Genomic DNA, 16,256 nt, shown 5'->3' on the forward strand with positions numbered 1-16,256 from the left:
GTCTTTTGAAACACTAGCTTGTTGTGTAGTTATTAGACTGTTCTCTTTGGTGTAGTTGTATAGGCCAATCTGTCTCTTGCAATTAGGCGTCAAAACGAACAACCTAGTCTGTTAATTCTTGAATATAGCAGGAACATTGCCTGTGGTAGTCAGATGGTCTGTATGTATGCCTATGTGGGTGTGAGACCTGAACAGATAAACTAAAGCTGCTCTTGGGTCCCTAGCTAAATGCAGAATATGAAGAAAAGTGCTCTGGAGCACTTCCATCACTGAATTGTTTTTTCAATTTCCTGTTCCAGGTAGTTGAATAGTACTTGCTTATGTAAGAATTTCATGTCAGGGTTGACAGAAGGCCTGACGAAGGATGTTGGGAAGAGTGATGTTGTAAGTGACAAAATATGAGTATTTCAAAACTATTTTGAACGCATGGGGAGAAGGAACTTAGATTATGAATTACCCTTTTCATACTTGTGGGAATAGATTTCTCACTTGGTTGCCTGCTCTCAGTATGTGATCATTAGTAGTTCTCTTAGATTGATAATTTGGGAGATACAGCTCCTTATCCCAGCAGGTGGGAACTTCAACCATGCTGAAGAGGTACAGTTGGCTCTGGTTCTCTTTATTCCACAGAGAGAAGCTGTACTTTCACTGCATGTTACTGCTGTGTTAGATATAGTTTATTAGCTTCCCAGCTGATTTCTTTATATATTCACTGAGTTCTTATTAGTATTTCAATTAATTTACCATCTGCATTAGATTTTGTTAGTTAAATAAAAAAGCACATGAATGTAATTTTTTGTTACACAAACACATCTATCTAGTTCTTTATTTGCACAAAGCTTGTGCATCTGTATTTCACAGAATCACAGAATGGCCCAGGTTGGAAGGGGCCTCATTACCAAGAATCATCAAGCTCCAACCCCCCCCACCACAGGCAAGGCTACCAATCTCCGTATCTAATACTAGACCAGGCTGCCCAGGGCCCCATCCAATCTGGCCTTGAACACCTCTTGGGATGGGGTATCCACAACCGCTCTGGGCAGCCTGTTCCAGCACCTCACCGCTCTCATAGTAAAGTATGTGTTTGCAGTATTTTGGATGTTTCTACATTTTTTTCCTCATTTTTCTTGATTTCTGAGCGTCAGGTGGTCTGTGAATAGTGAATTTCTTCTGAAAATGCCAGTGGGATCAGTTCTGTCTGTGTTTATGTATCTGAGGTAAGTTTGCCTTGCAGCCTCTGAAGATGCGGTGGTCTCGTTCACGATGTCTCTCTCACGTTCCCTTGCCTATGGCTGCGTGTTTTAGTCAGCTGCTTACAGTGGAGCAATCACCTGTGCATTATAGTGTAGCCAGACCTCTGTTTGTAGCCTATGCCAGTTTCCGAGCTTAAAGTTGGTATGCAGTAGTTTCACTGATCTAGCTGGAGCATGAGAACATGCTGGCAGATTCAGATATGAGAAAGTCATCGTTCCACTAAGGACTGGGTTCAGCCTGTGAATGAATGAAAGGACTGAGTAATTTGAATGCTGATGTACCAGGATATTTAATGAGCATAACTCGTGATGTCTGAGTGTGGGCTTAGGTTACGTAACGTAAGTTTGCAATGTGCTGTGCTACTCAGGTGCCTGATGTTGGCTGTCGCAGTGTGTTTGAGGTATATGCAAGGCTGAACAGAGGCCTATAAAAATGGAAAATTCATGTTTTCAACCAGAAGCAACTGGTATGTGTCACATATTTATATTGCATTTTTGGTAATCTTGCTGTCCTATATTAGAACCTTCATCAATAATTTCAAGCATTACCCAAAAGTTTAATTGCCTATAGCTTGATCTAAAGGCTTTGCATTGTTATGCTATAGGGTCACAAGAGACTGAATCCCCTCGGTTTAGTGGATTGTCATTGTTGCTTGAGCTGTGGCAAATCTTTACGCCTACTTGCAGTTGGATTACTTAACTGTTTTGCATTCATTGACATGCTAGTGTAAGAATACAGAACTCCACAAATGTCTTGGATTTTTTTGGATTTTTCTTTATTCTTATTTATTTATTTATTTATTTATTTTCTACAGCAGCCAAGAAGATACATTTCATTATTTATTTTTTTTTTAGTTTTTCTTGAATAATTCCTTTGGATTATTAGTGTCTGTCATTATGTCTGTTCCTAGTAAAACTATGTAGTTTAGAGATTCAGATGCTGCTGTCATTACCTTTCACAGAGAGCTATGTATGATTCAGGGTATGTTTTGTTCCTTTACACTCACTTCAGTTATGATTATTTTTTGTTCTAACAATCCCCCCCTTGGAAGCAAAATGTTTCACTCGTGGTGGGTGTACTGATAAGTAGCAAATATTTCAATCTTCTCTTAGTTCCACTCAGTTTTCTGTGTTAGTTTAATGTGTCATTTTGCAAAGACTCCAAAAGCCTGAATTACCTGCACATGATTATTCTGTAGTGCTCAACACACGGTTACCGAGAGCTTGATTATGTTTACAAATAAATCAGCTGAAATTCTTACAAGCAAAGAGGCTTAATTTGTAAATTTTATGCTGTCACTTCTTTGCTGTCACTAGTATTCACATTAATTTGAACATTTCCTCAGTTTCTCAGTTTTCAGTCTCCAGGGTAAAATAAATAAATCTTTAATATAAGTGTATGTATGTTGTAGTTACAGTAGGGTGTCTTCAGAGGGACTGAAATGATTCCCTGATGTAAAAATGTTTCACCGGATCACTGCTCCCTCCCATGTGGAAACCTATCATCTCTAACGCTAATGATCCCTTTACCCTTGATGACGTTAGCAAACTCTTCCTCTGGGGCATTTCTTTTGTTTCCTTTGTCAGCCGGTTGAAAGAGAGGAAAACTGCTCAGTCTTGATTTTTCTGCAGATGTTGAAGATTTTACTGCAAAGTTCAGTGACACTGGGTTTGTTTTCAGTGTATTCAGAGAGAAAGGAGAAAATGAGGTAGACAGGAGTTTCTTGTTTGACTTTTAGTTCCTGTATAGCAAATAAACTCTTGAATCTGAAAATTCATTTTTTTTCCTAACAGTAATAAAATCAAAGAACATCAGTAACCCCCCATGACTCGATCCCCCCATTTCTAAACAGAAAGTGATGAGATTACAAAAAGTAAAAAGATGGGGACTAGAACAAAATAGAATTTAGGGGGGAAGATGTATAGTTATAGTAAAAACAAACTGGTTTCTGGCTGGTTTATTTCCCCAAGACTTGCATAAAGTGCTTGCTGTTAACAAATGTAAGGTTATTACATTCTCTTTTTGTTACTGAACTGCATGCAGTATTTCTTGCTTGAGATGCTGTGAACCTGTAGAAGTTTCTTGGCTCATTTGGACTCCAAGCTTTTGAAACATCATTCCATGCCAGGGATGGGAACTTAACAGCACTAAGATATGTGCAGTTTTTGATCCCAGCCCTTGCCATGCTTTTCTGTGAGTGGAGGATGTATGTATTGATTTTGGGAAGGAGGAGAACTCGCTTTTGCTTAAAATCCTGCAGATGGCTTATTAGTCATGAGAACGTATTTATGGACTGCTTATGAACCCACCAAACTAAGTAGTGCAGCAATTTCCAGAATATGCATGATAATTCATATGTTTAAAATTTCCAGCTGACTTACAGTGTAGCTTTCTCATTTTGCTGGTGTTTTGTAGGAACTGCTTCAAGTAGAGTTCTCTTGTTATGATATCTTTTAACTCAGGATTACTATACGTAGCAGGAATGCTGAGACATTAAATACATTTAAGCACTGATGGTTTCCGGTGCATGCCAGAGCATTTCTATTGATTTCAGCGGAGTTGCTTAAGGTGTTTTCTGAGTAGCACTGAAGCCAACAGCAAGGTAATTTTTTCCATCTCATTGAAAACATCTGCTGAATACAGTAAAGCCTCAGGCTTTGCACAATATGTTTGAAACATTCAAAAGTGAAGGAACACTACTTAGTAGTGGAAGAATAGCTTAGTAATGTTAATACTATTTCTGAGATGCATCAATAGCAGTAAGCTTCAAGGACACCTCATATGTGGCAGCCAGGAAAATTCTATAGGGCCAAAAAATAGGAAAAATTCGAGTTTAATGTAACGAGAGTGATACTGAAATTTTGTTACTGTTGGGCGTGAGGCTTCACTGTGTGCTTGCAAGACCTTTAATCCATTTTAAAGAAGCCTGCCTACAGCAGCTAGTGTGGCAAGCAGAATTGATTATTAGGCAAGAAAAGTGGTAGATACAGCCAAGAAAGTGTACCAGTAAACCGATAAGCATGAAAAAAACCCCTCTAAATTGCTATACATGTGCTCTTCAGCCTGTAGCTGTGTTCTGTTAATAGACAATGACTGCAGCTCATTGACTGGTAAGATAGATGAGCTAACCAATTTAACAGTCTCTGCATTCAACAGTCACGTTGAATAGGATCTTAAGTCATAGGCTAATTATTATAATGCACAATTGTAGACTGTCTTGGTGAAGGACTTCAGTGCTAGAAATTACTAAGCTGTGGTCAGAGACCAGGTTCCAGCAGGATTTTTCCTGAGGTGTCTTCAACCTGAGAGACTTAGGCAGAATTTTATGAAGCTCTTTTAGCTAATGTGGGAAGACCTCATTTCACGAGTTCAGAGGTACATCCATCATCCAGTCAATTAAACAGAAGGGAAAAAAGAAGTATGTTAACTATAAAGCAATTTTTCTGCTCATCGTTTTGCAGAATTATGCTAATTAGATTAGCTTAAATTGTCACATCAAGTATATCTTTGAGAATTTCTTGCCCATGAATACAGAAAGTGCAGAGTCAGTATACTTTGTACGACTGATCATTTTCAAAAATGAGAAAAAATTGAATCTTTCATATGCTTTTCTGTTCTCACAAGGACTGATGGTTTTTTCAGAAGACACGCCTTTCAAAACATGCTGGCCAGATCAGGCTTTGCAAAATTGATAGAATCATAGAATATCCCATCCTGGGAATGATATAAGGAGCATTGAGTCCAACTCCTGACTGCACATAGGAGCACTCAAAAATTAGACTGTATGCCTTGAGAGCATTGTCCAAACATTTGTCGATCTCTGGCAAGCTCTGTGCCATGACCACTTCCCTGGAGTGCCTGTTCCTGTGTCTACCCTTTTAGTAAGAACATTTTCTTGATATCCAACCTGACCCTGCCCTGACTCAGTTCCATGCTGTTCCGTCGGGTCCTGTTGCTTTCATCAGAGAGCAGAGCATAGAGCTGTCCCTCCCTATGAGGAGCTGCAGCCTCTGAGAGGCCTCCCCTCAGCCTGCTCTTTTTTGGGCTGAACAAACCCTGGGACCTCAGCTGCTCCGCCTACTTCTTCCACTCTAAACTATTTGTTGCCCCTCTTTGGGCACTAACAGCTTTATGCACTGGTTTTTTTTTTTCTTTTTTTTTCTCCCCCCCCCCCCCAAGAATGGTACATAGTAGTCAAGGTGAGGCTGTACCAGTGCGTCGTGGAGCAGGAGAATCCCTTTCCTCAACCATCTGGCAGTTCTGTGCATGATGCATCCCAGGATACGATTAGCCTTTCTCACTTCCTGAGCACGTTGTTGACTCATTTTCAAATTTCTGTCAACCAAATTGTTACAAGTATTTCATCAGTTCCATGATGGCTAAGTCCATAGAAGGCATTGAGCTTATTATTGAGCATATTATTGTCTCTGATGAATTCAAACATACTGTCTTCTAGTTCCTACTTTGTGTAATGCTCTGTTTGCTTGTATGTGGAAGAGTATAGGACGTGTGACAGGCAATGAGTTTTTGTCCATATCATCAGCAGTGAAGTCTTGGTTCATGATCTTTTATTTTCTGATCCATGTTAGCTAGTTGTTTTTAAAAAGATGAACTGAGCATCTTTTTGGGCTGTTTTTCAAGAACTTTTAAAAATGTTGACTTTTTTGTTGATGTCAAGAAGCTTGAATGCATGTTTTGTTGTGTTTCAAGGAAAGAAGCCTCATGAGCTACTAGGGATCAATATTAATGAATATTTACTTTCAATGTAAAAGGTTTTGTCTAAACAAACTGTCTAATTCAGTTTGTCTATTAAGTTACTTTGCAAGTGCTTCTGAATTGTGATATGAATCCGGATAGCTGAATGTCAGGAGAGCTATCCAGGTACTCTAGGTGGGACTGTTCATTAAGAGGCAAGACATTTTCTTTTAACATTTAACATAAATAGTTTTATCATTTTCATTACATGTATGTGATAATTGTCACTTTAGGAAACACCCTCAGCAAAGATCATGCAATTTCAGAGGAGACATAAAAAGCCAGATGCAAATTGCATTTAAAATTGACTGACCAACTGATATGATGCTCTTCTACTCTACTACTCTTCTACTAAATTAAATGTGGTAAACTTTTTTTCATGGCAGTCATAGTAGTCTTTTGTTGCTGTAGATTTATCAGCATAGAGTTTCTTCTGACATACAGATGCATGGCACTTCACATGGAAAAAAATCAGCAAAGGTATTTTTGCTGGTCTAATTACATTCAAAACAACTTATGTCTTATTAGCTCAGGGAAAAGGAGCCTAGAGCAAATTTTTAAGAGAAAAAGTATTAGGTCAGTCTGACATCTGCTGTGTGGGAAAACATTCCTTAGGAAAATTGGACTGTACACTATCTGGGATCTTGTAAAGAGAATTAAACCTAAGAAATTGTTTGTCATCATCAGTGATGGTGCATCAGCACTAGTACTTAATGACATAGAATAAAGAACAATGTTAGATCAGGGAGAAAGTACAACATTGTTTTTCTGGGAGAGATTTCTGTGATAAAACTTACTGGGCATTAGAATTATTTTTCTGTGATAAATGCTTCACAATATCTTATCAGAGAGATTGAATTAAGTCATCTTTATGACTACTTTGTCTTACTATCTTCAATTTCTCAGATGATCATTTACCTTTGAAAAAAATGAAGAGCACGCACAGTAATATATTATGAGATGAGATGCTATATATGCAAAAACTAATATATGTTTTTCTCTTTGCATGAAATATCACACAACTTAAAATACCCCTTCACCCTCAGAGAGCGAACCATTTCCTGTGATGTTACTGGACTAGACTTGGCTTGCATGGGGCAAGCGGGGCATCATTGCTGCTTGGTGGAAACCCCTTACATTTATTTCTGTTCCTTACAGTTTCTTGCTTTTTCAGTTATAGTATTAGTGAGCATTTTTGCTCACATTAACAAGACATATACATAATAGGTTTTATATTGCCAGATAAATGGGGGCCTTCTGATCGATTACCAACATGTACCTGTCGTTTCAGATCATAGAATTATGTCTGGTTGTGATGTGCCAGATCTAAATCACTCACATTTTTGGTACTACTCTTTGTTAATAATAATGTCAGGTATCATTAAAAATCAATGCCATCCTCTTAAATTCTGTGAATTGCGATTTTGCTGACATATGGCAGGGAGCAGTGACACTTGTGTATTTGATTGAATTTGTACCGAAATAAAAAGTGAAGTCCAAATGAAAAATTTCCGTGGCTGGGACATCTGGATGATTACTTTTGCAAACCCTTACTTTCTCACAGGTTGTTCTATTCATTCAGTGGAGATGCTATGAAGACTCCCGTCTGTTTTTTCCACACAATTTGCCATAATAAATAGGCCCTTTTATGTTCAAGAAAGACTATTTTTTTTTTCTTTTCTATGAAGATTAACTCTATAGCAAGCTGCTATTTACTGGTACACTTAATGACTCTGAATTTACTTTAATGTTTATTCTGTTTCTTTAAAATCTCCTATAGAGAGGGAAATTGATTCGCAAGCCTGATATCAGCGCATTTGTAGCTTTTAAACAAACAGAAATCATGGCTTTTTAAATAAACAATTATGCAATTCAAGGCTATTTTTCTTTGGCCCCCTGTTGTTTTCAGTTTTTACCTGATTCCATGTTTTGTCTAGGGGAGCTCACTAATAAAATGATTTATAAGAAGTCTGCTGTTCCAATGGTCTTACTGCATGTAGCTGGCGTAAGGTAGCTGGAAAGATAGGATTGCTTCCTACACTGCATTCCTCATTCCCCTGACAATGTCTTCCATTTTTTCCCCATGTATTTACAGTCATTGAATTGTAAACTTCGCTAGTGGTTATCTCTTTTTATGATTGAGTGACTCTCCTCGTGGATGAGGGAAAGGCTGTTGATGCAGTCTATTCAGAAAAGCCTTTGACACTGTCTTCCACAGTATTCTCCTGGAGAAGCTGGCAGCCCGTGGCTTGGGCAGATAAACTCTTTGCAGGGCCCAGAGAGTGGTGGTGAACAGAGTTAAATCCAACAGATGACCAGTCATGAGTGGTGTTCCCCAGCGGTCCGTACTGGGGCCTGTCCTCTAGTTTCTGTGTTGATGACCTGGGCAAGGGGATTGAGTGCACTCTCAGAAAGTTTGCAGATGACACCAAGTTGGCAGGAAGTGTCAATCTGCCTGGGGATAACAAAGCTCTGCAGAGGGATCTGGATGGGTTGAATGGCTGGACTAAGGCCATTGGGATAAAGTTGAACAAGACCAAGTGCCGACTGCTACATTTTGACCCCAACAACCCCAGGCATTGCTACAGGATTGAAGCAGAGTGACTGGAAGTCTTTGTGGAAAAAATTGACCTTGGGGTGTAGGTGGACACTCAACTAAACATGAGCCAGCAGTGTGCCCAGGAAGCCAAGAAGGACAGTGGCATAGTGGCTTGTGTTGCCAGCAGGAGCAGGGAAGTGATCATCCTTCTGTGCCCAGCCCTGGTGAGGCCATGCTTTGAGTACTGTGTTCAGTTTTAGGCCCCTCGCTGCAAGAAAGACATGGAGGCCCTAGGGTGTGTTCAGAGAAGGGCAGTGAAGCTGGTGAAGGCTCTGGAGCAGAAGTCTTATGAGGAGTGGCTGAGGGAACTGGGAGTTGCTTCCTCTGGAGAGGAATCTCAGGAGAAACCTTACAAATGCCTATAAGGAGGTTGTGGTGAGGTGGATGGCTGGACTAGATGATCTAGGAGGTCTTTTCCAACCTAGATATTTGTATAATTCTGTGTGATTCTAACACAAAACATCCCAAACATCCCAAACACTTTTTATATTTCTTCTGGAAGAGAGAGATTGGTATATCAATTTTATCTTTTTGATTCTGAAAAAATATTGTCTCTGGTAATTCTTCCATGAGGTTTATCCTGAGTATCATGGGTATTATGTTTTCTTTTCTGATCTGTGTGACTGTTTTAATTTCTTCACAGAATGAAATAGACTTTTTTTTTTTTTTTTTTTTTTTTGACATAATAACCATCTTTCCATTTCTGTGTACTGTATCCAGCAAAATACACACATTTATGGTGGTTTCATACATAACCTTTATGTAACTTCTTCATTACATTTTTTCTTTGTAGTAAAGTAATTAACCATTAGTTGCAGGGCATGAGTTGCACATGGGTGTGTCTTGTATTATACAAGCAAAAGTGCAGCATTATGTATGTATGGGAGACATAATGTTGGGTCAGAATTTTACATTTGTAAAATTCTGCTCAGCCTATAAAATTGCATTGTTGAGGATGTCCAAAAATGAGTAATGTTTTTTACACATGTAAATGTGCTCTTCTCAAATATGCCTCACTTAGGGTTCATTTCGGAAAAAATATAGCTGATACTAAGTAGCTTAGATGGTATTATTATGTCTGTATTTAACAGAGATATATCTTCTCTAGAGAAGTATCCAAATATGCATTAATAAGACCAACGAAAATAAACATATTATCTTTCCCTGTAAGATTAAATCTGTTTGATGACTTAAAATTAATTTGCAAAACTTAGTAATTCCATTTCTACTATCAAAGGAAAAGTATACAAATAGGTCTCTTTGTATTTTCAAAAAGATATAAACAACTGCAGGGTAAGGAAGAGTTTAAGCTGCTTTTGGTGTGGTTGAACTAGAAGCTGAAACTTCCTGTGGTAAATGCATGCTTGTATAACTAGTATGCAGCTCAAGCTCTGTTATTGCACCTATGATTATCAGTGCATATTTAAATTGCACAAATGAGTGACAGTCTGCATTTGAAACAAAAGACATGGTAGCATAGATATGTCTGTAATCTCTGTGTTCTTAATGCATTATGAAATGACCGCAGTGATATTCTCATAGTCTTATGATTACAAGATTTTTCTTCCACATCCAGAATATTCAACAGGAATACTTTTGAACAGAAAATCTTAGCTTATTCACTAATTTGCTTACATATGTAGTGCATCATTGGTGTATCTTTGGTAGTAAAGAGCCTTTACTTCTCAAGATTTGAAATGCTATCAGTTGTCTCAGTGAATTGGAATATAGATGTAAAAGAATTATACATGACCCTTTTGTTCAGTTGACCTGTGAACTGAATTGTGGAATGTAGGAAACTTTGTATTCTTAGTAAGACAGGACAGAAGTGTTGAATACTTTATCCTAATTTTAATCAATTTTTATGTCTTGGAGTTCAAGACTGTAAATACACTCCAGTCCTAAATGATATTTTACAGAATTATATTAGAAATTTTTTTGTACAACAATGCAACAGTTATTTGAATCACAATATCTTGTTCATTCAGTGAAGAAACTTTCAGGTGTGCCTAACTGTTTGCTTTGTTTCCTCACAGATGAATCGACTCCTAAAGAAGTCAGCAGGGTAAGTGCTGTTCCCCATCCCCTCTAGAAAGAATTATAGTCAGTCCCTTAGGCCCACTGTTCACTTGAGGTGATTTTCATGCATCCTCTGATCAAGGTTTTATTCTGTTTCCTGTACTAACTGGATCTCTGGGGGAAAAGTTGGTGTACTGACTGACTAAACAACAATTAAGAACAAAAATAAATATTAAAGCACTTGATTGGCTGGAAATAAATTAAAGGGTATTTTGTGTTAACAAATTGAGAGTTCTCACAGTGCTATTCTTGTGATCCAGTTTTAAAAAAGGAACTTCACAGAAACCAGGAAAATCCCTTAACTTGGAGTTTAAGAATAACTGCACAGTCTTATTGCGTTGTGAGATAGTGAGCATAACAATAAGAAACAAAGGAAGGAGTACGTCCTATCTAATTACTCCCTTTGAGATGTGTTTTGGCACAGATGAGCTCTATTATTTAATTTGAAGCATTTTGCAGCGTACTATATGAAAAGTAATGTAAAATACATGTTCAGTAATGAATTTTCTGGCTCTCGCCTTCCATCTGATTGATAACAGTGTTTTGTACAATCTTTCTATGGCTGAGGTTAAATAGAGAGACCTGTTAGAAACTAGTGCTCTTGCTAGGGAATGACAAAACATCAAAACAGGACAACTTGTTGCCCGCATGTGTGTCTGGTCAGCCTGAAGTGCCCAGGTATTAAAATTAGGGAGCCACTTGCAGCATTCTAGGGTAGAGTCATAGTCCTATTTTGTTCTTCTTCTTGAACTTTTTGCATAAGCTAACTTGTGTTTTGGGGGAGAAATGAAATATTGTCAGACAAATATTAGAAACAAGGCTGGTTGAGTACCTGTAAAAGCAGGCTGAGTGCCTTGCTGTCGGGAAGTCCTGTAGAAAACTTTCGGATGAATAATGGAAAAAATAGAAAAAATAATGGAAACGGACGGGGAGCAGAAACCTCACTTTGGTAACCGTGAATGCAGAAGACTGCATGAGACTACAAAAAAGAAGTTGAAAGATGCCTAAAATGAGTTTATGCCAGCAAAAGTTCTCTATGTATGTGGATGTGCTTTGGATGTATAGTTGTTGAGAATGCAGGCAAAAGGTAATGCTTAAGTAGTTTATTTATAACTATTATTATTAATTATGCCTAATTTCTAACCTTTAATTTATAATTGATGGCCTCTAATAATTCTTTAATATTTAACAGTTACGGTAGTTAAGTGAATACCTACTGGAAATGCACCAAACTACAAACAGACACGTATTATTTTATAGTATTTTTGAATAGTACAATGTAGACCATTGCAATACATCCTCTTTCTTTAGCAGTAGCTCAAACAGATGCTGCTTTAATTGAAATCTGAACATAAATTAGTATTTAAATTAGGAAAGTTCTTTACATGAGTAATGCTTCTCGGAGGAAAAGACATGTTCATGCTGACTGATGAATTATGAGTTTTAGTCATTAAGTGCTACATTTTTAATTCCTGAAAATGTCTGCATGAAGAAACTGTTATCTGTATCACAGAGAAGCAAAAGTCAAGGGTAGCAGAATGAAATGTATTGCAGAATTAAATCACCGAATAGGTTTAAGCCATTATGTTAGTTAGTAGAAATGGTAGAAATATGCTGAAAGCATATGCTTTGCATAGCTGTGTTTCCCCCCTCCCCTCAATTTTTCAATAAAAATACTAAAATATTCATAGAATTAAATTGAGGGAAGATGTTTTTCATTAAATGCATCTAATCATTAAATTATTAAATTCATATTTTTTTCTCCCCCAAAATCTCACTCTTTTTCTTTACAAACGTGCAAGTTCACAGGGTTGTTCTAGAGTTTCTGAATACCAGTGAGGTGAAAGAGAAAAAAATCAATTTTGTAATTCCTGTGGACTGCATTTGCGGGGAAGAAAAATCTGGTTACAAAATAGCTTGTGAGCATCTGTGACCAAACGGTGAACCTGTGAACTTTTCTCTCTATGACAGATTCCAGTGTTTATGAAATATATATAACTGGGGAGAGAATCCCCTTTTCACGTGATGTAGCAATTGAGAACTTCCTTGGAAATGCTGAATATCCTCTGCTAACTTACTGTGCAGATGTGTGCTGGCAGATGCTGTCCTAGCTACAGAAGTAGATTTTTAGGTAGAAAGAAAACCAAATACGAGCTATTTTAATTAAGAAAACTTGGTTTCACTGTTTTATCTGCTAAAGAAAAAAAAAAAAAAAAGGAATGTGAGTTTGGGCATTAAATGTGGATGTGTTCATGTGTGCCTATACTTAAGATACGTTCTTTTGACAGTATTAGTGAAAACAGTGTGCACAGGAGACGTGTTATTCTTTTGAGTTGGCAAAAGTTACTCCATTCCTACATGAACTATCGCCAGGATTTTGTTCTATGTGCTGTTAATTTTCCCATGATCACTGTGTGTTCTTTTGTACCTCAGATTACGAAGTTTAAAGAAAAACACTTCGTGTTCCTGATATGATCACAATGAAATTAGCTGTTGTTCATTTTACTTAATGACTTTCCATTCCATGTTTACTTGAACAGTTCTTCTAGTGAAGATGCATTTTGGCAGTACCTAAGCTTTGTAAACTCTGGTTGATGCCAACAGCAGTTCACTTTGCAGGTTTGCCATATAAACACCAGAAAATTATTACCTAGCAAGTGACTAGCTCATTTACAGTACTTTATTCTTGGAAGCAGGAATAATACTTTAATCCTCTCCTTTCCCCTTTTTGGACTTGGAACTTATGGTAGTTGCCTTGGCACCAGCTAGCACCCAGCACAGCGTGTCACTGACAGTTACAGAATTAGCAAGCATGTTTTCAGTAAATAGTTTCAGTAATTGCATGTATCTGCACAGTGCAACTGATAACAAAAATTTGATGTCTTATGACACGTTGGCAAAGAGAGTTCATTCTTCGTAGTATTTCCTTATTAAAGACATGGCAAAGCAAGCTCATTCTTTGTAGTATTTCCTTATCAAAGACTGGATATTTAAACCTTGTTTTACTGTCCTAGAGCTAATACTGTAACAAATTAATTAAAAAGTTGAGAGAGCTAGAACAAACACTCAGCCTTTAGGAATGATGCAAATGGCATTGCACCCACTGACACAAAAAGAAGATGCTTGTGTAAGTTGATTTATTTTATAAGTAAAGTCTCACAGATACTGTGATAGTGATGAGCAATAGTGGTAGGAAAACGAGGAAGTTTATTTTTAATTTTGTACAGAATGTTTTTAGAGTGCTTGCAAGTCGACTATTAGGAGGGAATGTGATTTTATAAAAAGATTTTTAAGAATAGAAGTGTTATTCAGCCCTGTCAAGTTAAAATGAAGCTGTTAATTGACATTATGCTGTTTTATTATTCAATATGGAGAGGTGATATAATTAAGATATTTGTGCAGTTTTATGAGCCTTACAATTAATAATATGGGTACTTCTATATATTCATAATGTTCTGCTCTTAAAAGTCAAGCCTTTGCTTTTCATTATGTGTTTTTCCTATTACTAGTGAAGCAATTTATTTCAGTGTTACTGTTTGATAACAGGGAAGGAGCTGATGGAAGTATTTGAATGAGATCCCTGCAAACGTGGGCTATTCAAGTAGTTCTGCTAGGAAAATTCTTGCTATGTCTAGTGAGCTTGTAAAAATGTGTTTTCAAAACCTGTGAACCTTTTCCGTGCAGAGTAAGAGCTGTTTTGCATCTTTAGCCATAATAACAGGGCTTGTCTCACCAACTGCCATTTTGTGTTTTCCCCTTTTTGGTTTTGTTGTGAGCAGTGTTTGATGTGTGAACAAACAATACATAAATACCTGTCTGTGTTGCTGCAATGCCGAACTCTATTTACAGAGCAAGTTACAACCCATGTCCTCTCCAGTCAAAACAAGAAGAATAGACGTCAGACAAATGCGTGTAGAAGCAGCTTTCTCTGAGGCAATGTACAAGTATTAAAACTAATCTCTTCAGCTAACTCTGCTCTTTACAACTTCTTGCTTTCCAATGTCCAAGTTTAAACAAAAGTAGTTACTCTTGCCAATCCTAGTTACGTCTCCTAGTTACGTCTTTTTGGAGCTGAGAGATTTTGCTGAGCATTCTCCCCAAGCTGTGTGATTTTTGAAAATGATTTCTGTCTTTTAAACTTGCCACATTTTTTTTTTTTGTTTCATTTTTCAGTTTGAGGATTTGAGGATTTAACATCCATGGGTCAGTATTTCTACCCCAAAGCAAACAGTCTGTTTTATTCCCTTTCTGCGATTTTTTTTTTTTTTTTTTTTTTTTTTTTTAAATGAGGTCTGGACCACGTTGCTTCTTTATATGTGCAGTGTAGATGTGTTTTCACTGTTTTCGGGACAGTTATCTCTATTATCCATGCCCAAAAGGAAAAATACCAGTTTCTGTACAAGATGTAAACTAGCTCTTAGAGCACCTAAACAATGTAAAATCTTGCAGTGTGTGAAAGTAGAAGCCTATAGGAGCTGACTGTACATATGAACATATATATCAAAGACGTATGCCACCTAACCTTCATGCATATTACGATAAGCTGAATAAAATTGGGTGTCATTTTCCCACCTTCATTAGTTTATTTAAGTAAACATTTTGGCTTTTCCTAAAGTTTCTTCTTTCATTATACAAGTTGGTCATCAGAAATTCAGTAAGAGTACTATATCTAAAATACAACCAGTATTTATTTTCTCACTTTTTTTTTTTTTTTTTAAATAAAATTGTTTTGGAAGCAAGAATATGATTGAGGTTAAAAATACATTTACTGCCAGGACAAATAAGCAAATGGTCCCAAAATTACTTAACTGATACTATGGTTCTTTTAAAAATCTACAGTAACTGAGCATTAATGTCCTTCCCTGAAGTAGTTTAGGGATCAAAGTTATGAAGGGAACTGGAAAATTAGATAGAGTGAGATTGTTAAATCAAGATGCTGACTGTGGATTTGTGGTTTTTGTTTGTTTGTTTGTTTTTGTCTTTATTGTTTTTTTTATATATAAATATTTAATTTACATAAAGCTACATGAAAGCAAGGGAAAATTAATGCATTTTGGCAAAAGGCATCAGACAGCTTATGTATTCATTTTTGTGACTGCAGCTCTTCTGCTTCAAAAGGTCTTAGGTCTCTGATGACTCTTCTGTTGTTGAGACTTCAGTATTATAGGAAAGAAAACTTCGATGAAGTTTATCAGGAGATGTTCTGGGCTTACCAGCAGCTTAGTTTCTATGGTATGCTTCACAGAGAAAGGGAATAGCTATCAGTTTAAAGGAAAGATTGTTGGATACAGGTTCTTGTCACATTTCAGATCTCCCCAATTTAGATGTTTGTGGTGTAATCTTGCCTATGGATATTGTTGTGGATGAAGCACTCTGTAGATTTTGCAAGTCTTGAAGCTGTATTTAATTCAGGTGGTTTGTTGATTTCTTGTATTATTATTATTATTATTATTATTACTAATAATAATTTTATTATTTTTATTATTTTATTATTTTATTTAACAACAGTAATAATAATAATAATAATTATTATTATTATTATTTTTATTATTTTTTTTTTTTTTCAAGG

At 36.8% G+C, this 16,256-nt stretch overlaps 1 protein-coding gene across 1 annotated transcript in view; it reads left to right on the forward strand.

Annotated features, from left to right (window-relative positions):
• The window catches only part of PDE10A (phosphodiesterase 10A), a gene marked incomplete at both ends in the record, with an annotated part of 155,867 nt that overhangs the window by 87,188 nt on the left and 52,423 nt on the right, over nt 1-16,256 (forward strand). Inside the window, one exon of the mRNA XM_079550801.1 lies at nt 10,645-10,673. Coding sequence (XP_079406927.1) covers nt 10,645-10,673 — 29 coding nt within the window. The remainder of the gene's footprint in view (nt 1-10,644; nt 10,674-16,256) is intronic.

Source organism: Tetrao urogallus (genome assembly GCF_951394365.1).
Source record: "Tetrao urogallus genome assembly, chromosome: 2".
Classification (NCBI taxonomy): Eukaryota; Metazoa; Chordata; class Aves; order Galliformes; family Phasianidae; genus Tetrao; species Tetrao urogallus.